Raw genomic sequence first — 22,457 nt, 5'->3', positions numbered from 1 at the left:
ACACCTATACCAGAGTGAAAAAGAACAAAGCGACCACCGAGTTCCACAAAATTCAGTCTGGCTTTCAGCCACTTTTAAGAAGGTCCTTTTAGAAAGTCCATCTTCATCAAAATCAATGAGGCTGAGCCATGTGAACTGAGAAACAGAAGCAGAGGAGACAGCATCAAAAGCACAGATAAAAGGGCTCTGGGAAGAAAATAACAACAAAGGCAGCTACATGCAACTAATAACAACACTTTTTATATCTTTATCTGAATTCAGTAACAAAACACCAACAGGAATATTATTTGTAGGAGCTCAGGTAAGACAGACAGATGACAAACTTTCCATCCAAGACTTCCAGAAAGAAATCACTGCTTTTTCCACAGGTGCAAAGATTCTAAAAATCTCTTTCCATCAACATTTATGGGACAATTAGAGCCCATATTTATTTTCCCACCTCCTGCCATGTATTTTTTGTTAACCTCAAACACACACCTTGGATAGCATCAGTAAGAAGGAAACAAAGTCAATTTGCTTTTTACAAACCTCACAGCTTGGATACACTACTTTTCTACCACTACACCAAAAGGTGATCACCGATTAAGTCACCTCTCTTACCAACCTTCACTGCAACATATCAGAACAGAGCACTTGACACCTCTGGATGCGTGGGATGTCAGGTTAAGCTATGAAGTCACACTACAGAGTAACCTTTTTTCTTTACCCCTTGGATTCCCTGAACTTTTCTTTCCATAAGGACAGAATTGCTTTTAGCTGTTGTTCTGGAGCTGCAGATCAAAATCTCCATACTTATTTCAGGTCTCACAAAAACTTTAGCCATTCTAAACTCTCCTCTCTACTGCCAAAAAAAAAAAAAAGATTGCTACTTTATGGAGTTTCTTTTGCAGAAGTTGAAGGTTGTCATAGGAAGGAAAAAGCTCTCTGAAATACATTAATGCACAGTGGACAGCTGAAAAGGAGGACAGTAAAGAGAAAGACTGAATATAAAAAGTCAGTTCTGCTGTGTGCTCTTAGTAGTTGATGTGCTAAGTGAAAACAGCAGGTGCATTGTGAAGTGATTGCATTTCTACAAATTGCTTTAATTGTTCCACATCTCCAGCAAATGATCTAGAGACAGACTGAAAAGGCAGAAACTGGATTTATAAATGAGCATGGAATTCCTTCACAAGTGTAGGGAAAAAAATATTTCAGTAAGTATTTCTCAAACCCTTCTCCCCTCATTCACTCACACTTCACAAAATCTCTTTCCACCTGGGCCATTAAGCAAACTAGCCAGGAACTTTTCTACTTAATATATAAAGTAAGTTAAACCAAAATGCTAGCTTGAGGCAGATAACTGATTATGGCACAGAGCAGATTCCTAACACAAACACTTGACCTGCAGAAGAGGGAAAGAACATCAACCATGCTACTCTCCAAAATAAACTGAAGTCACGTTCAGGAAACCAAAAGTGAAACATTCGGCTCCAATGAAGTGTCAGTCAGCTGGCAGGTTTCAATTGTAGAACCTTTTAAGGCAAGAGACTACTGGAGGAAACTTGCTGAGACAGCATCAGTAAGGAAACCAGGAATGGCAGAAGACAGACACCGTGGATACTCTCACTAATGAAGAAGAGACCCCTTTAAGATGCCCATCTGAGAAACTGCAAGCCCAGAAAATGCCTTAACTGTAAGGATTTAAAGTTAACAAAGAAAGCTAAACAATCTGACCCTGAACCTTGTAAGCTTTCCACAGCTTTCATCATCTGTTTTTGTGGAAATAGTCTCTTGCTTAGCAGAGAGCATCTACCATGGTCTCAGCAAAAGTATCTACCATGCTCGTGCTCTTTGTCTGGGTGCTCAGGAACGTCTCAAAGGAAATCAAAAAGTTAAAGCACCAAAAGATGCTCTGAGGCATGCGAGGTGAAGCCCTTCTTGCTTTATAGAGACAAGACAATAAAGACCTTCCTACTCTGTGACAACGACAGAACTGAATGGAGCTACCCCAACACAGATTGTCCTGAGAGGAAAGAGAAAAGACAGAAAGGGAAAAAGCTGCAGATGTTAAAGCGCAGTCTCCAAGCTCCTTCATAACTATATTCTACCTCCTTCATAGCTATATTCTACCAGGCTGCCTACTCTCAAAAGCAGATAGAGGAGTTGGCCAAAGCCACAGCTTTAGCCTTGGCTTGAAATTCTTTATGGAACTGAAATGAAGGATTTGAGCAAGGCTTTCAGACAACAAGGTGGTGTGCCATTCTAGATAACTGCTGGTTTTCAGTCTGACAGACTGAAGAACCTGTATTCTTTCCCATATTTAGAAATACACATGAAAAAAGTCCTAGAAGCACCATGTAGTCTCCAACATCATCACTATTCCAAACTAAAGGTCACTCTGGAAGCAACCCAGTCAAATCTATTGAAGGAGTAAAAAGACAGTTAAGCTCTATAAATCTAAACTTACTACGTGCTCCAGACATAAGACGCTTGAAAAGACCTTGAAATTATAAAGTTCAACATCTGTGGCTTGTCTACAAAGAACCTATTTTTACCAGTTATTCTGGAAGAATAAAGTGACGTCATTCTCCACTCAGACTCTCATCCTAGAATACAAGAAGCCTTTTCATTTCAGTTCACAATTCTGTTAAAGCTAACCTAAAAACCCACTCATATCAATTTATCTGTTAATAACCTAATATTACAATCTGGATATATATTACAGCCTGTATAAAATACTTTCATGCAGACATGACTAAGTTTACAGTTGTCAGTTGTATTCAATAAGCACTGAGATGACAACAGTGACAGGTTAAACACAGGCAGCGCATGCAGAGAGATAATATCTTATTAGACCAAATAATACAGGTATAGCTTGTGTCTCCCTCCTCTCCCCACCCATAGCAGCTGGTGTAATGAAAGGATATTACTAATACTTATAAAAAAAAACCACTTTACTCCACATTTTTAGCAATAGCAGTAGTGTTTGTCTACCACAAACTAAACATATTTATGAATGAATTCAAATGAGATCCTGGAGAAACTGCATGCATTCTGGAGAAAATGGCATCAAGAGACTGGCACACAGGAACAGAGGCTTCAGCATCAGTTTGTAGGCAATATGCACACAAATAGCACACAGAACATGTTGCTCACATCCCTAGGTTATCACGTAAGCAAAGCTGAAAAGATACAGCTCCTCTTGGAGGAGAAGAAACCTCAAAACCCCACGGAAGATGAGAGCTAAGGGTGCCTTGTCTGGTGGGCACCCTGAGCAAGCACAGGGCTTGCTCCTCGCCCACAGCTTTACATATGGTAGAACTACCTGCCCTCTAATGCTACATCCACCTTTCAATTTCCTAGAAATCAGGAGAAAGAAGAGAGAATATTTACCAACGACATTAACCAGTTTAGAAAGATAAAGCATCAAAGGCAAATTGCTATTGATTTTACATTAATAGAAGTTCATTAGATTTCAGGAGAAAAGCATGAGCTGCATACAGCTAGATGCAGCAGCAACACGCTGTCATGCACGAGATCTGGAGAAACAGGCAAAACAGAGCATCTAGACTAGGGCAAGAAAGAGATACATGACCCTGCTTGGGTGAGAATGCAAGAATGAAGCAATGCAGGAGGCATATAGAGCTCTTTCTATTCCTTTTAAGAGATTCCATTTTGAAGTGTCAACAGAAGAAATCAAATGAATCACGAGACAAGTTCCAGCTCAAAGGACCCTGCACAGCAGCTCTCTCTAAGCAGCCAGGGGAAATAATGAAGCAGGGAAGGAAAAAGACAGAATGTCTTGAATGCACAGACCAGAATTCAGTATGAAATATTCAGCCAACAAATTCAGCAAGTGCACAGTACAGAATAAACATTCCTCTTTGCTCAGTATGAAATGAAAGACAACCTTAGCATGTCTGATTGAATTGCTTCCCTGACTGGGTGCTCTCACTGTGCGAATATTATCTTCAGGGGAGCACACTTCTCTGCAGGTATTTGCCTTGCTCTGTGAATGGAAAACCTACCAGCTTTTATTTTCCCAACAGAACAAACAGCCCCAGACAAACGGAATGGGATAAAAGAAATAGATCTGTGCTCACGAAGTACCCGCCTTACAAAACTGGCCCAGCAACCACCACATCTCTGCTTTTCCAGGCCTGAAGCTGCTTGGGAAAACCTACTAGTCGGTGACTACGCTGCACTATCTTCCTTCATTTACATCTTACACAAACAAGGCCACAGTGACAGGGGAAGACATTCATTCTACTCTGTACTTTTGAATATTTAATTGCCAAAGCATGAAATGACAGCTTAACAGAACGATACTCCAGAAAAAAATGTATTCTACCACCACTTAAAGGGATTAACATCATACTTTTTTGGGGGATAGCTAGTTTTACCAGTGTCCTTCATAAAGGGACTTCACCCTGCCACAAAGCATGGAGGTTTAGCATCATGCCATCTCAATCATGCATGTGCCACTGCAGCAAGTAAACATCAAAGTCATAGCAGTAGCAGAGTTGACAGCATCCTCTGCTGGCAGCAACAACATAAGAGTCCAGACTTTTGAGGGGCTCACAGCTCCTCTCAGTCAAACACGGCTTCCCACCACACAATCTCCATAGATTACTTTTATAACCTTGCTCAGAATCATCGCATGTTTTAAGCTCAATATACACAAAGGGCCAAAAAAAATCAGTGAAATACTTCAAGTACCAAGGGAAAAATCTCATATTTAAAGGCAACGATTGAAGACAGATTTGAAGGGTCATATTCTCTTTCCTGCTAAAATTGATTTTAATCTAAATGCCTGAGCTTTCGGTCTCCATGTTATCCAAACTGTCCATTACTCTAATACCATTTATTGGAAAGGATTTGCTATAAGTTTGCTCACTGAGATCACGCTGGGTACCTCAAAGTCCAAAAGTAGATGTCGGAGGACAGATTTCCAAGTTTGTCAGAACTGCTCAGAAAGAAATACAGTGGCTTCCAGGAGCACTGTTTTAAGGTTAGGATGCAGGGCCATTCCTCACTTTGACACTAGAGGCCATTTGCTCTCCTTACAGGAAATTAAGCCTTAACACAGATTCACAATCACAGTCTTCCAAAAAAGCAATCCCAGAAACTTCAGCTCAACTGACAAAGTTGTGCAGATACCGCAAGTAAAAGTAACAGAACATGCTGGCTGTCTCTCACAGCCTTAGATCAAATAACTAAGTCCAGCAAAGCCTCTTTGGGGCTCCTGTTCTGTCTCAAGACTTGAAAGCTCTAATAAACTCTTGGCTCCTCATCAGTTCCATGAGAGGACAAGATTCTCCTTTCCTTTGTTTAACCAGTCCTTTAAATCTGGTTGAGATAGTATGATGTGCCAAAGGTTGCCTAAAGCCTCTTTCACTTTTCATAACAGAAATGACAAGATCCATGTGTAGCGATCAGTTTTCATTGAATGACTAATTGAATGACTTAAACTTATCTTGTTCCTACAGGAAGCCTGAGATGTCTTTGCATGTTAAGCAGCAGGAAGCCACAAAGCAGTCTTGTGTTGACAACACGCAGTAGCAAGAGGGCAAGGCAGCACGCACACTTACTCAAAATCTTCAAATTCCAGGTCATTTCCCTCTACAGATGGGCTTGAGTTCTCTGAAGTGGAAGAAGAGGAGGAGGAAGAGCGGAGACGGTTTTGTTGGTATCGCATAGAGCGCTGTCGAATACTGTCCCTCCGGGAAAGATACTGAATCATCCTCTGAGCATAATATGCAGCAGGAGACAACCTGAGCAAGAGAGAGACAGGCATTTGTTACAAAAGCATAGAATGACAGCCAGCCTTGTTCTTCCTCTGGAGCTTCAGGTTCCAGGATAGTAGCAGCATATCACGAAATAGGTTGGTTGTGTTTTATGCATGAGTAAGACAACGTGAATAAAGAAAACAAGTAGAACCAATTTTCCCTTTATGCTCCTCACACCCACGTGACTTCCTTGTTGTGCAAACAGAAGTACTATAGAGTACCTGTAAACAAAAACCTTACCCACAGCTCAGAGTTTTCTTCTCAGGAGTCTCCGGAGTCCATTCTTCGTTTATTACCAGTTCACAAACCTAATCCCAGCAAGCATCCCCGGTAAGAATCAAGCCCACTCCCAATCTACACTCTGCTGTCAATGCCAAACAGCAGCAGTGTTCAAATAAATACTGAATAAAGGTGGTGGTGTTTTGAGGGTACTTAATGGGAGCACCACAAAGTATCAACTTGGAAAAAGGGTGAAATAGCTTTAATTTTTTTTTTTAATCCAAATGTTAGGGCTTTTGTATAATGACAATTTCATTAGATCCACTACACGTTGTAAGAGCAGCACTGTGATTAAAAGCCTGAGTCCCACTTTCCTCTGCAATTAACTCTTAATCCTTCCACAAGCAGAACTTGGCCTTTGTTTGCATCAGCTGTCATGCCTGAGCGTTACCCAGCTCCTTGGTGCTAAATGGGTAAAGACGCGTTTTTCCCCATCCTACGCACATCCACAACTTCTAGCACAGTCTGCGAGACAGGATCTCAGTATTAAAGTCCAGAGACCTCAGATACTCAAATAACCATTTCTTCAGCCTTATTTGAGCTAGACTTGAGACCTAATTGGGGAGGGGGAGACACAAACAAACAAACCCAGCAGCTTAGATATTAAAGGAATGGGTGGATTAATGCCTAGCTCCCACATTCCATGCGTTTGATTTTGTTCTTTTTAAATCGGTGCAAGTTACCAGACTATATTTTCATAACCCTGGCAAGTACCGATCTCATTTTCTATAAAGGCACCATGGGCAAGAGACTGATAATGGGCAGCACAGCCCTATTTATTTTTTTTTAATCTACAGATGAAAATTTGAGCAGCTTTAAACAAACAAAAAGCAAAAAACAAACAAACAAACAAGTGAACAGCAAATTCCATGGATTAATATAGAGATAAATATATATATATTTACAATCACACAAGAGGGGAAATGTCTGCCTTATACAAATGCTGTTCATCTTCAGAACAGACCTTCGAGTTAAACTCTTTAAAATGGACCTTGCTGTCAGCCATGAGAACCAAGAGAAAGGATAAATTCACCTTTACAGTGACTACCACTACAAAGTGTGTGTTATGCTACAACTAGTAACAAAATGCAACTCCATAATTATCTTTTGATAATATGACTGCTGTATAACATGGAAGACTTGATCCTTCCAGAGCTGTGCTGGCTCTGCGGTGATGTACCAGGAGTAATACATGAATAGATTCACATCCATCAGCATGAGCAGCAAACAATCAGACCAGGTCTGATAAAGTGCTCTGCTACTATCCCTAAAGTCATATTTCAACGGAAAACTATTTAATAGTATTTTGAGAGACTGCTCCCCAGAGCAGCATGAGAAAGACATACTAATTCTTCAAGAGATTGATTGTCCTTGATAGTTGTCTGCAGCCAAAACAACATTAATACAATCTATCTCCCATTCCTCCATACATTCATGGCACATGAGCAAAAGAGAAGGTGACAAGAAGCGTGTAGAGACTAAGAGATGCCTCTTCTGCAGGGTAAGCTCCCTGCACCCTACCAGTCTCTTATTTCTTTAGCATGGGAAGTTTACAGACAGAATGCAGGCTATGGGGCCTCTAAACGTACTCACCACACACCCAAAGTGGTAAAGGGTGCACTTTGTTTTGGATGCCTCCTGTACCTTTTACGCGCTGTGAGATGAGTTGAAGCTGCTCATGCTTGTATAATGTAGAAGACTTTGCTATACAAACATTGCATTTCTCTTTATTCCCCTGAAGATTTAATACGCCAAGCACAAACCAGCAAGGCTTTACTGCAACCATAGAACGGCCTGGGCTGGAAGGGGCCTTAAACATCATCTGGTTCCAGTCCCATGGGGGATGCCACCCACTACACCAGGTTGCCCAGAGCTTTGTCCAACCTGGTCTTGACCACCACATATAAAAGAGAAGCTGTTCTCTTTGCCCTTTTGCATAATCCAAAGTCTCTGTGAATGCCAAAAAAAAAAAAACAAGTCTACAGCATAATACGAACAGGTAGAGAAGCAAGGCAATACAGGAAGACATGAACAGTGCTCTCAGCAGTCCAGCAGTGCAATCACTGGAACTTCTTTCTTTGTTAACAGCACACCAAGGGAGATTTTTTACAGAAGGATGTGAAGAAGTTTTGCAGATATTTAGTATTCTGAAGTCATGCAGGACACCACAAGAGAAAACAGTGTGATTCTTGTGTGAAGAACAAGAAAGAATAAGCCACAAAGACTGGCAATAACACATGACCAGAAGTCAGACTCAGCTTCCCAACAGCACATGGTAAGTACAACGGATAGATAGTGAAGAGGATTTCTAAAGGTAAGACAAGAAGCTTAAGTCTGACACACAGAAAGGTGCAAGTGCTAACATACAAAGGGCAAGGGAGAAACATATTCAAAGCAAGGGACTAAGGAACTAATCTTTGCAGATGAGTGCTTGGGTATGCACAGCCCAAAGAAAGTATTTGTCAGGATGTCTCTCTTTGGAATATGGTTATAACACAAATCAGAATCAGAGTTGAGAACCAACGTAAGAGATTTAGCTGTCCTGGAGGGAGGAGAAGGCTGCAAAGCAGCATAAGAAATGCTGTTTAACATTAAACATACCTCTTCAGTTCATTCAGCTACTGAACACAAGTGTACATCAGCCCCTGACTGACGCTCATTTACCAGCAGGCTAAGCACAAGCCAGTCACAGCAGACCACTTGATTCATTTATTTCTCACCTGTGCTTCTGCTAAAGCTGCGGCAAAACACACAAAAAGTTTATCCAGCAATTCTTAAGCCAAGTTTGCATGCCCAGGACAGTAGGCTGTATTTGACAGCACCGCAGGAGCTGAATTAACCTAGTCTCTGAGGTGACTAGACCCTGCTTACAGAAGCAGATGGTTCAGAGTAGGAGACGAGGCTGCCACACATGACAGCCACAGAACGAGGCGCTGAGTGGGAGAAAGGCTGCCGTGCAAAAAAACAGAACCAAACAGCTTCTGTCTCACCCAACAACTATGTCGGTGAGAAACAGGGCTCTAACTAGGCACCTAGTGCTGCTGGCTGGCCAGCGAGAAGAGGAACTTGAAGGAAGAGAGAATTAACTGAAGGAAACATTTTGCTAAATTAGTAAAGTTCAAATACCGTTCTTCAATACTCATGATGCCATTTAGAGCAAGAGCTACTACACAGCAGCATCCTCAAATACAGTCAGAAATCCAAACAGGCTGGACATATTTACAGATAGTATGAAAAATTTTAAACAAGGGCTGCTTCTCTTCACCCTCCCCATTTTAGTATTTTCAAAGGAAAGAAAATTAAAATTCACAAGAACTTCAGCGAGGATGTCTACGCCCAGTTACCCAGACCAGCCACAGCAAGAACTGGCCTATCTGCACCCAAGGGCAGCACGCTGCCCTGCCACGAGCTCCCAGATACTTCACAAGTACCAACACCGCTCAGCTACCCTGTCCTCATGCTGATGTCCAGAATATTCACTGCCGTTGTTAGAGCCCACACCTCTAAGTGTCTCTCGGCCAGCAGACGTGTTTTAAGGTAGTTACCTGACTGGTGACACTGATTTCCTCAGTGATCACTCAAGCAGCATACACACCACTAGCCCTTGAGTTGAAGGCACTGCTGATAACAGACTCCAGCCTTTGGTTGCTTCCATTCCTCTTTAGCCTTCGACTCAGGCAACAGTCAGGCCCGCCAAGCCAAGCATCTCTTTCCCAGGAACTATTTGAACAGCTTAGATTTTTCTAGAGATGTATCTAACAACCGTTCCTGTGCTGCTTTACATATATAGTCTGAGAGTATATTTCTGAGTATCTCTATTTAAGAAATAATCTATCTATATATATAGATGTTCTGTTGATACCAGCTCTATTTGATTCATCTGCAGCTTGTTTTCTGAGCTTAGTATATCCTGAAGCTGTGGAGAACGACCTAACAGCCAAGCCATCCTTAGAGGAGTTCAGCAAGGCCACTGAGAAAGGCTGCAGCAGTCTACAGCAGAATATTCATTCAAAACCCAAGGGAACTTCAAAAACGTTCTCTGTGCCTCACTCCTGACCTAGGCTATTCAAACATAGAACCATTACACACTGGAGATGCAGAGACATCTACCACACAGACTGAAAAAAAATATTCAGAGCATGGATGGGAATTTAAAAAAATCCACTGAGACAGCTTGGTCTTAAGGATATTTGGTCCTAAGGAGATAGAGAGAGAGTTCGTTTCACCTTTGTTTCACTTTTTCCACTTTGTTACTGAAGAACATCTGGAAGTTTGAACTTTCCTGTTACAAACTCGTAATGTTACAGAAAACTCAAATGGAGAAACATCCCATTTAATTATATACACCCATCCCCTGCCAATTTCTAAAAAGGTCAAGGGACAATTAAAGAGATCCTACTAGTCTCACACACCAACAAGATTTGTGGAGGAAGACTCTGATCTTACCCCACTCAAATTTCTAGTTCATGCCAATTAACATTATGTACCTCATCCTCTGAAAAAGACAAAGTGACACTGAGTGGAACAAATTAAGCTTCTTAGATGAAGTTTCACCACTGGACTGCTCTTCCAAAGCTCCTTTGAAACTCAAGTTACTATACCTTCTATAAGATTTAAAAAAAAAAAAAAAAAAAGATTGAACTTGAACGTGAAGAGTGCCATATCAGTTCAAAAATGGCTTCAGGTAGAAAAATACTTTTGACAATGCTCCAACTTATGCTAGGAAATGTCTCAGACAGGGATCCTTTCTCATACACTTTATTGAGCTTCACTATGGGAGAGGTCTGACAGAGGGGGAAAAAAGATTCGGTAATCTAGGCAGGCTCTTATTTTTTTCCTTTTCAAAATGCAGTTCCCAGAGAGCCAAAACCACTTCTTACAATCTCGAGAAATCTGCCTATTTTGGATTGTGCATTCCAGAATATAAGAAATGATGCACTTCCAGACATCTAACAGCTCTTAGCATTCATAAATTGACTTGAATGTAGTAATATCCTTTAACTGACCTTTGTAAAATATTTTTATCTCTCTGGGTAAATGAGTTTGTCCCTCTATCATTTAATCAATTGCCAACTAGAAAGCTTTTTACATTTATCAGCATTATTCTGACATTTGGTTACCAAGACATTCTGTAGTAACCTAGGTAGGTCTTCCAGTGACCTCATATATGGGAAACACACTCCACCTTACTTACACCTCACTCCAGACAGCTTTATATCTTTCTTAAACCATTCAATTATCTTTACAGAGTAAATTTCTTCATAACAGATGGAAAAAAAGCCTGATATAACATTTCTCCCCTGCAAGGATTTATTTACAGAGATAGTCAAAGAGTCATTTAATAGCATAATTATACTGTGTGGCCAGTTTGCAACATCACCTCTTATTTGAGAACTTGTACTTAGAGTACTGTCTGTATAAAAATGTATGTTGGTGTCAATATAGAAAAGAACAAGAGGGGAAAAAAGCACCTCCATCAGCAACTTCGATATTTAGTTTTGATACATTGTTCCTGTATCGCTCGTATGATAAATCCTAGTAACCTTCAAATCATGCAATTATGCTAGAGGTTCCTTAAGAGCCTAAATTAGATATATTTAAAACTTACTGAATTTTCCTCGTTTATACCTTTGTTAAACCCATCTAAAGAAAGCTTGTTGTCATAACTTAGTCTTTGAAAGCCTCCAAAGCTGCTTGCTGTTCACGATTCTATCATCTTTTCTGACAGAGTCTGTAGGTCATATTATCCCATCTGTTGTTTTCTTAATACATTAAGTGGTAACTGCAAAGATCACTCCTTTCCATTTTTGATAACTCTGCCATGTTTGCTTTTTCTAGTCCTCTGAAATACTCCCACCTCTTCTGGAGGTTAAGCAGCACTACAGGTGTTCCTATTTCTAATGTCAATGATTCATGACTCTTCAGAAATAATTGTCAGTAATTCATTCTTAGTTAAGTATACTTCACATCCTGGTTATGCTTTCTCATACTTACACAGTTATGGAGACATTCCATTCTTCCAAGCACGTTGTTTGCTCTCACCAGCTCTTAACTGCCTTTACTGCAGTCACCCTTACTCCCTAATAGGCTTTTTCTTTTTTTCTGCGTTTTTGCCTTTAGAAGATACTTCAAATGTATTGGTATCATCTCATTTCTACTATTGGACCTGCTTGCCACCTAGTGTTCTCCATCCCAAATGATTTCTGGAATTCTTATGCGCTTACTTCAACAGCAATTTCTTCTTTTCCTCATTCTCCTCAAGACCTAATGACATCTTTTCATTTGGTTTCCTCTCTTGCCCCTATGGCAAGTCACTGAGAAGAGGATGGGCCCAATATTAGGACCACTGCCAAAAGATTCAGGGAGTTGGACCAAAGTAATGCTTTTGTCTATGAAACTAAAATGTCTTTAAATTGCATTTAGCTCTTACCTGGCTGGATCTGGGTAGATTGGATGTTCCCGGGACCCTGCTCCATCGTAGCGAGATAATGAAATGAGGGAAGACTCCAGCAACCTCCTATAAAGAAAAAAACAAATGACTAAGTCAGAGACCATCCAGGAGCATCCCTCCTATTTATGTCCTACTTGCTGAAGCCTCTTAAAACTATTTCTATCATTGGTGCAAAGAATTCTGCAACATACTAAACCACTGACTGATGGCATAAGTGTTTTTGTCACATAGCTATACAAAGTGTAATATTCTCACTATAAAAGAGAAAGAATACCTCGAGCAAGAAGAGTGGTCCCAAACCCGCTTCCAAATTTCAAGGGAAAAATGCAGATGTTATTTTTCCTTTGGAGATAAGCCACCCCAGTTTGCCAAGTCCATAAACACTAACGCTGCATTGGCCATCTGTCAAATTCGTACCTACTCAAAGGTGGCCACATATGGAATGGGCCAAGGAGCACAGGACAAAGAACACAGCTTGGTATGGAGACACTAAGGACACTGCTGGCATATATTCATGGCAAAACATTCAATCTTAGTCTCAAGGCTCAGAAAGAGAGGTTTTTGGACACAGAAGCGTTCATTTCCTCTGCATCTTAATCAGTCACAGGGAGAGATACCAAATATTCACTCAAGAAGCAAATGTATGCAAATGCAGCCAGACAGCTTGAATACACGAGAAGCGAGTCTGAGTCATGAAGGCAGCAGAATCAAAGTATATAGCAGGAACATGTCCTCCACCGCGGCTTCTACATGCACCTCTAGCTAGCTTCTCGTCACAAAGCAGAGGATGGCATTGTTTCAAGACTGACTCATTCAAGCCTGCTGCAGCCATTACATTAACACTTACAAGAGAGATGATTTTGGGCGGGTGCGGAGAGTGGAAAAATCAACTACCAAAGTTTATAAGGCTGCTGAGTTTCCTTTCAAGTCTTTTTGTCTCGAAACTCCTGATAAAATCTGTTTTCCAGTCATTGTAACCCAAATTAAAATTGTTATGGTTTGAAAGTCAAAGAGATCCAACACCACATCTGTTCTATTCACCCCCACACAGGCTCGGCGAGAAACATTTGAGTCTCTCAGCCTTAGCCCCATGTACCTCCTTCGCAGGCAGCATTTGCAATGCAGGACAGCAAGCGTCAACACGGGAAGCAGGATGATGGACCAGATCCACATCCAGCCTCCCATTTCTAGCCAGCAAGTCAAAATATCACAAAAGAAAGAAGATAGTGAGAGCACAAGCCCAGCCAGAATGTTTCTCAGGTATATACAGCACAAATGCAAATGAGACACGTTTTTCCCAGTAGTAGCTTCCCCATCAGGCTCAAAAGACAAATCTGGATTGCATTCCAGGAATAAAATAAGTAAATAAAACCCTTGACTTTTACATTTTAAACCTAGAGTACAGGAAACAGCAAAAAGATGGCTCTAGTTACTTGGAAAAGCACACATCTGCTGCAAAGCACTAGGACTTTAGAGAAGGTAAAGAAGAAATCCTGTCCTCCCTGGTACAAAGTTGCTTGGCAACCATTTGTCTTACCCAAGAAGAGTTATTAAATCTCTCAACTTTGAGATGAATTAATTTCCCAAGTAACTGAGTCAAAAGCTCTAACCTTCAACACCGCTAGATGTTGAAGATGGGAAACCCTCGGCTCCCCAGAAAGTTATCATACTACCAAATCCTCTCTCCTGCTCTAAGTGTAGAAGTCAATATATGCCAAGGCAGGCAACCCAGAACAAATGGTGCAACAGTTTTGCAAGACAGGTTGTAGTGACTGCAGGTCTATCACTCACTCTATATATAAACTGCTATTATTACTTCTGGGGGGACGCGGTGGATGGTTGAGCATGACTGTACCAGATATTCTACCTGTTCAGTCAACTGGTCCCTTTCTGAGCCACCAGCTCAGGGTTCAGAGACTGGGTTACTGGCACTGCAGCATCAACACAGTCAAGCAGACTCTTGAGAGCTGCTTACACAGAGCACTCCAGCACCAGCTGAGGCTGCCACCCTTGTGAACAGCCCTGCACAATCTCTTCTTGAGTGCTTCCCTCCAACAACGCAGGGCAGTCTATTAACAGTCCGTATCAGTGGTTTCATGTTCTGCAAAGGATGCTTCAAACCAGCAAAACCAGGGGAGTTTCCTTCCTCTGTCAGACCCAAGCCTGCAGCAAGACAAGTGGCATCCCACAGACCGCATGCAGCCCGTGAAGCACTCACTGCCCGGTATCCCAACAGCCGGTGAGTACAGAGCAGTGTTTTAGAGGATGGCACAGGAGCCAGGCTTCACCCTGTGTTAGGAGCAGTCCCATGCCTGCCAGCTGTAGAGCTCAGCAGCACTACCCCTGCTGGACTTCATCTGGCAGAAAGAGCTCCCACAGCACGCAGATCCTGGCAGGGCCCGGTCAGCTCCCAGCCCAGGGAACAGCAGTCGTCTCCTTGTGGGTACGAGCAACTTACACACAACGCCAGTGGTCCGCTGGGTGCCATTTCCTGCAAAGCTGACAGTGCCCAGATGATGTGCACACAAATAACTGTCCAACTCATCGTCACTGTCAAGTCTTGGGGCTTATACAACGCACATGATGCCCTCTTTCCCTACCTTTTGGGCTCTCTCCACTAAATGACGCAGCACAGTCAATGGGTTACAAGGGCAGATGACCAGCACATGCTGCACAGCCCAGCAGGATCTGTTAGAAAGGCATTTCCAGGTATTCTCCATCTATATATATTTTTTCTCTCCTTTGGAAACGCTGGCAATTGCCCAAAAAGGGCATTGAGTTAGCTGGATGACCCTCAGAAAGCAGCCAGCAGCTAAGCTGAAAGAAATCAAAACACACACCAAGCAGAGGGCTCCAAAAGGGTGTGCAAACAGGGGCACAGCACACCTCACAGCATCTAGTACCATTGTGCCAGAAGGCACTCTGCTTATCTCTGAAACATCAGGCTTGAGGAAATCTACAATCCCCAGGTTTAGACCCCAGCTGATCCTTGAAATAAACACCTGAAAAACCTTGCTCTGCAGGGCATGTGTCACTTCAAATGAGCACCAAGTAAAGCACAAACCAACAGCTGCCTGAGCCGCAGACTGATGCTCCACAGCCAGTTATCCAGAGAAACCAGCTTCCTATAGGCCTCAGAGCCCCATGATTTTACCTGAACCTTTGCAACTCCACCCCGTGAAGCATCATCCACAGGACCCGCTCTCAGACCACACTGCCAGAGTTGAACGGTCTCTGCTGAAATGGTTGTGCCAGTGGAGCCTTCCAAGCCTGCCAACACCAAAGACACCTGCACTACACCACACCAAGGCATACGAGCCACTTAGTGAGGCCTCATTCAAATCACGTGGACAAAGATAATTCAGCTAAGAAACTGCTAGCAACTATTGATTCTTAATTATCCTCCAACTGTGCCCTCTCCAGTCACTATGGGCAACCAACAGGTGAGCATCGACAGATATAATAGCAGGCAAAAAAACAAAACGAAAAAGGCAACGCGCAATCTCGTGAGATCCAGATGGATCTCTGCACTTCATGCTCCTGCGAATAACAAAATCTGTACTGAAACCGGAGTACTGAACATGAATAAAATCTATTAACTAATTCATTCTAGGCTAAGCCCTTGAGGTCCAAGTTAGAGATCTGAATGCATCGGGTACTGACAAATGGCTTCAATAAAAGGGACGCTGCTATAAGCATCAATAAATTGTCTAATTTGTGATGGTGACAGTGTAACCTCCTGTCCCTAAGGAAGGTGCAAATAAATGTTTTTAAAGTAAGCCACATTGCATATTATAGAAGTCTTGGATGTTGCATTCATAGCTTTTGCTACCCTAAGTCCTGAAAGAGACACAGACTATATGTTTTCAGTAAGCTCAGTCTAACGTAGCCCAGTTCCCTGCCAAGATATACACTGAGGTTAGGAGCAATTCTGTTAAGTAGAATAAAGACAAACCACGGACAAATAGCAGCAGCTCTGTTACAGGGAGGTGCTAGCCACTGATGTCTAACAGTTTCTGACAGACATGCAAAGAGAGAACAGAAATACACGTTGCTTGTATCTTCTTTGGAAAGATTTCAGTAGATCATGCTTGACTCCCCAATCCTTTCCGGAGCTTACTGCACTCTCCTCCCTGCTGCACCCCCCCAGCTCCATTTTTTGCTACCCAGATATATAACGGGCTAACACTAGGCTCTGTGGAAGCAACTGCTCCACTATATCTGTCTAGACAATATGAAATTGTCACAAATGACATCTAAAGTACAATTAACAGCGAAACTGCAATTTCCACTCTCCTCCCCCGCTCACCAGGAAAAATCACACATTATCATCCTCCAGGTTGTCAGTCAATGCCACGATGATGAAGATTAACTCTGCTCACCCTGGGAGATGCTTCTGGCCCGGCTTGCTAAAATAGGAGGAGGGGGATTGTGTTTTGTGCGTGTGTTTTTGTTTGTGATTGTTGTTTTAAAACTACTACACGAAGATATAAATGGCCCCTGCTCAGCAGCACTGGTATCTCAGCAGATGCCTTTTCTGCCAGACGTCAGGAACTACAGGACTGCTGCTCAGTGATCGCTCCATCAACTCGGGTCTGCAAACAGCCGCACTACTGAGGGGAAAAAGGAAGCAAGGTCTGAGTTACGGCATGCCTTTGGATGAGAGAGAGAAGAGCATGAATGTGCTGAACACTATGGGCAGAAAAGGGAAACTTATCAGGAATAAGCAGCTGAGTGCCAGAAGCTGCAGCCCGAGGAGGAGAAAAGTGAGGATACGATCTCCTCACAGCACACCAACTATCAGACTGCACCACACTCCCCGGGGGCGAGGATCACCACCAAAGCCTCTTGGGACAGAGTGATTCATCTAGGCAGGCTTTGAGAAGACACTTAAATGCAGCAAATTTAACTTCTCAGTAACAATTTCTGGTGACATGCAATTCCTACACCAGATCTCAAGATGTGCTATCACAGCAGGCGCCTTACCGCGTAGTGCTACTATCCAAACCACACCGAGGGAAGGGCTCTTCTCCCAAAAGGGAAGCACTACCAAGCAGCACTGAGGATTAGCTTCCCTACAACCAAAAGGTTGTGCAGTCAGCTTCCATCCTCCTAAGCTGCCACACACCAATAACCAGAGTAAATCGATAAAATGAAGTGCTCCAAGGACAGCATACACTCCTACCCTACACATAATCCCAGCCTTCAGCTACACAGAGAGCCTAAAACAGAGCAATTCTTAATTATCCTTTGAAGGAGAAGTACATTGACAATTCTAGCAGCTTGTGAACTTCCTCCCCAGGTTTTACATCTTCCCTGGAAAGGCTTTTACAGAATTCCCTGCTGCTCATTTGGAAGTAAAGTTACTGCACTACTTCATATCACATCCCTTTTTCAGTCCTCTGACTTACAGCTAGCAATCAGTTCTCCCGAGCACTTGTCCCTGTGGATGTGCTCCTAATGAATGTAAAACACAGCAACAGCTTAAAACTAGATTCCCTTCAGTCATCCTCCTCTTCTGACAGCACAATGTTTAACATAAAGACAAGAAGAAAGCTGAAATGTGAAGACAGATGAATGTTCTCTGGCTCTCCAGTAACGCTGCTACCCTCTCTCAAATCCTAAATTCAACCATTAACTGCTAACAAGTCCAGTTAATTCTTGGAGACCGCTTACAGTCGCAGTAGAAGACTAGAAAGCTATGCTAAACAAAAACCTCAGCCAACACCATCCACTGGTTTTGTTTTTTCCCCCCTTTCCTTCTCTCTGAAGAATAGGGAAAAACTATTTCAGACAACTCTGTACTGTGTTGCCCAATTTCAACGAGCGAATTGAAGTCACGTATGCAGAACCCATCAGGCATTTTGTTCCACAGCTCTATGTTCAAAAAAAGTTTTGTAGTCCTTGTCAAACAGCAAAACACTATTGCTATCACTGGTTTCATATTCAAGCCTAAAATAAAAAAGCAATCAGCATGCAGTTCTAAAGATTGCCTGACAAGATGATTTCTAAAATTAAGTCCTTAACAGAATCTACTCTGATACCTCTAAGTTTACATTTCTAGACTGTTTCAACTTTCTCATGGCTATGGTTAGTCATCGTGAGCCTGGCATCAAGACTGAATTAAGGCAGATCGCAAGCAGATGATTAGAAGTGAAGAGGTGTTCAAAGAAGGATATGCTTTTCTTAAGACAGTTGTAACCACCTACAAGGTGTAGACACCTAGATAAATACAAAAGACAGATAACCCCAGAACTTCAGTGCTGATGAACACCTCAGTGCTGAGTTTCACAGTTCTGAATTGCTCCTCCAGCCTCTTGTTCCCATCTCTGCTATGCAGCTCCTCATCCTAGAGCTGGTGGGCTGCCTCTCTCAGGGGTATCCAAGCACCATTAGGCATTCTTTTGATCCTATGTTCTTTGGTTTGTGCTTTTTTGGTTTTTTTTGGGGGGGGGCGTGTTAAAGTTCTTCCAAATAGTTAACAACCTTTACAATAAAGTTTCCTTTGTTTAGGAAAAGGAGGGAACAGTGACAGCAAAGATGCAATCACAGGTATGTTCTAAACATGGACTCTGTAGGACATTTTGGCCTGTTTGGGAGAGTTTGCACTAACTCTGAAGGGCAGACAGGGACAGCAAAGGCATACTACCCAGCTGAAGGTGTGGAGTTGTCAGAGAACCAGAATCTGTTTTCCTGGAGGAGAAGCAGGTTGGATACAGAACAGTGCTCATGAAAAAACATTTTCCCATTTCACTGTTTTGGTGCAAGAATCCTGTAGAAAACAAGCTTTAAGTGTTTCTTAGTCAGAAAACAGCACATCAGGTCTTCAGCCAAGATAGAAAGGGGGAAAGAGTGCAGGGAAAAGGAAACAAAGAACTGTAGGTAAGAGTACTAACAGTTAAAATAAAGGTTGGGATTTGAGTTCTAATCATGAGGCAGGGAGCAGACAGTTCCAAGAGAACACAGTTAACTCTTCAGCACTTACCCACTTCCATTTAACTACCCCATGATAAATTCTACTATTTCTGCACGTTTGCGCTCTGACTAGGAACTTCAACCTCCACCTGATGCCATAGGAGCTGCACAGCACCTTCAAGTTCATCACAGGAAGGTCGGTGGCTCTAAGAAAGATAACAAATTCCCTAAGTGGACCCAAGGTCACATTCTTAATCTATTGCTTCACTTGCTGACAAAGGCCATGCATCAGAACAGAAGATGAGGGATCATTATGCAGAGGTCCTCATCACACAGCACCCATGGAATAATTAATGTGTTATTTCAACTGGCAAGAGGAAGCACGTGTCTGTGATAGACATTAAAAGGGTCAAGTGCAGCTATGACAGCATTGATTAGTTTGCCAATAACTCTGAAATTAAAAGAGCAACGAAAGATTGTACACTCTCGTTTTGCAGCGATAAGACTTGGGGTGGGGGGGAGAAATGTAAATCAACTCCAGCTTGAGCTCCTGCACAGGCTGCTTTGCTTTACAGTAAGGGGTTTATAACACTGCTCAGAATGGGACAGGCACTTCAGCTAAGCTGCAGACAGACATCACATACCTTTCACCTGGACTCTAACATGTGATTATATCAGAAATTCAGCTAACTGGGTCCTAGTCATCACGGTTATGAAAACAGGCGTGAAAGCCCAGCCAGAACATAGGCAACGTGCTGAACTCCCTGAGCCTGCAGACACCTTTGTTCTTCTGAGGGTTGTTCTACCTGCCCTCATATGCAGAGTGTGTGCTTCACATTCTCCTTGTTCTGGGAGTTCCCAACACCACAGATTGTGTGGACAGCAGAAAGCTCTGCTTACCCACGCATGCAGATCTGCGTCAGCTTCTGGGATAATTACATAGGACTCCCGCTTCTCCATAGGGAACTGAAGAGGAGGTGTCTTTCCTGAGGGGGCAGAAGCCATACTGTTATCTCTGTAGGTTTCTAAGGCTATGAAAACAGAGGTCCCTCTGCACATCAATCACTTCCTTTAGCTTAGGCTGAAATAATGAAAAGACGTGGGTCAACAGATGACCTGCAGGACAATTCAGCCACTTACCCCAGCCCTCCCACTTCACGAAGATGGGGGAAGGATTTAATACTAACGCATTCTGAGCAGAAAAATGAGTCAGTTTCCTGGCAGATAATGAACCCTGTTTATTCACAGACTTGAGTTCCAGCAGGTGCTTTCTCAAGAAGAGCAAGGGAGGGGGTCAGTTACATCATCACACAAACAGCCATTTGGCGCAATCAGTTAAATATGTATGTGGAAAACATTTGAAATGCACGTTAGCTATTCAACAGACCAGAACGGCTCAACTGGAGAAATCTAGAATCATCACTATTTTGGTTACAGCTGTATTACGGAGTCAGACCACAGGTCCCCCCCTCCTCTTCTCTCTCTCCCTCTCTCCACTTGGCTCCAGGACTAGGCAGTAAGTGTGCGCTCCACTGCAAATTCTCCAGCCCAGATTCTGTACTAAGGAGCGAATAATTGGATGAGGGCACGTTGTCCCCAGGCACACTGTGCCGTGTGCATTTATAAAGAGCGTGAAAAATAAGCGCACGCACGCAATATATGTAAGTGACTGCACATCTAATGATTGAGGGCTTATATTAGCATAAAAAAGAGGCACATTATACCGCCAACATCTCCAGCTCCACCCCACACTCAAGAAAGCTACAAAAATCATTTAGTTGAGCAAGTGGGACTGAAATAGGAGGTCTGAGAGCCTGCCCACAGCTTGTTTCTTGGCAAAAGGAAAAAAAAAATTAAGAGATTGTTTTCACATTCCTTACCTGAAGCCAGACAACAAGATGGAGGAATTGTGGCTAGATAATTTAGGCATGTCAAAGACCACTATTAGCCATAAGCTGAGAGTCATCTCCAATACAGAACACCACGTTTATGTGAACTCAACGTACGTAGCTAATAGGTGAACACGAGCAACTGCTCCAGATCAGGTGGGCCTGCCTGGATACGCTGCCCATGCTGCTGTTGTTGGAGCAGGAGGCTGCAGGGAAGCCACATGCAGACAGCACAGGACAGACAGCCTAACAAAGAGACATCTTCCAAGAGAGGGGAAGCTATTTGCACTTCTCCCTGCCTGTAGGAAAGCCAAGAAACACTGTTTTACAGTATCCTCAAATAGCTATCTGCTTTATCTGGTTGAAGTCAGCTGTCCTCCAGCTTCCAAGCAATCTGTCTTTAACCAACATACTTGTTCTGTGGTTGTCTCAGACAGCCCAGCCCTCCCACCCTCCCCAAAAGAAACCTCTGACACCAAAACCAGACCCCCACCCCTTTAGCTCTCATTGTTCTGCAGGAGAAACAAAAAAGTAGGGCAGTTTGGAAGCATGCTCCTCTTCCATCCTAACTGTGAAATTTCCACAAGTTCCCTTGCTGCCATGCAGGAGCAGGTGCACAAAGAGCCAAGTACTTTACCTGAACAATTCCACGAACAGAGACCTGTTGGGAAACAGATCTTCACTTTCCTGAAACTGTAGAAAAACTTTACCTATTTATTTTACAGGTGAACGCCTCACTGCTAGGCCTGGGCTACCAAGAAAGAGGTAAGAGAAGGAAAGTGGTTTGGCTGAGGAAACACCACGAAGGTGTTTTGAGAAGGCAGAGAGAGCTGCTGCTATACCTGCACAGCTTACAAGCCAAACTGTTGCAAGAGTAACAAGGGAAGAAATCTCTGTTTGTGTGCTACAGCCATTGCTGTATATTTAAATTCAGGCCAACGAAAAGAAAAGGAGGCTTAAGCCTTTCTCCAAGTTTGGCAAAAACTGCACATGCTCAGCTTTCCAAAGTACAGTGGGAAGCTCAGCAGCAGGGAGTAACCTCTATTAGTCACTACAAGAGGCGAAACACAAGCATCATTTTTTCCCCGCACCAACTTTCAGTAAGGAAGTAGATGCAAAAAGCAGCCTTAAATTATTCTTAAGCCAGGAAACCAG

General features: G+C 42.7%; 1 protein-coding gene across 4 annotated transcripts in view; it reads right to left on the bottom strand.

Annotated features, from left to right (window-relative positions):
• Nucleotides 1-22,457, bottom strand: part of AMBRA1 (autophagy and beclin 1 regulator 1) — a 128,198-nt gene that overhangs the window by 84,247 nt on the left and 21,494 nt on the right. For all 4 annotated transcript variants that reach the window (XM_082761665.1, XM_082761667.1, XM_082761668.1 and 1 more), the window contains 2 exons: nucleotides 12,478-12,564; nucleotides 5,571-5,753 (listed from right to left, as the gene is read on the bottom strand). In XM_082761665.1, the coding sequence (XP_082617791.1) occupies nucleotides 5,571-5,753; nucleotides 12,478-12,564 (270 nt within the window). The remainder of the gene's footprint in view (nucleotides 1-5,570; nucleotides 5,754-12,477; nucleotides 12,565-22,457) is intronic.

The sequence above is a fragment of the Aythya marila genome (genome assembly GCF_965140915.1).
Source record: "Aythya marila genome assembly, chromosome: 5".
Classification (NCBI taxonomy): domain Eukaryota; kingdom Metazoa; phylum Chordata; class Aves; order Anseriformes; family Anatidae; genus Aythya; species Aythya marila.
The sequence above is the reverse complement of the archived record's forward strand: the minus strand, read 5'-3'. Positions and strand labels throughout refer to the sequence as shown.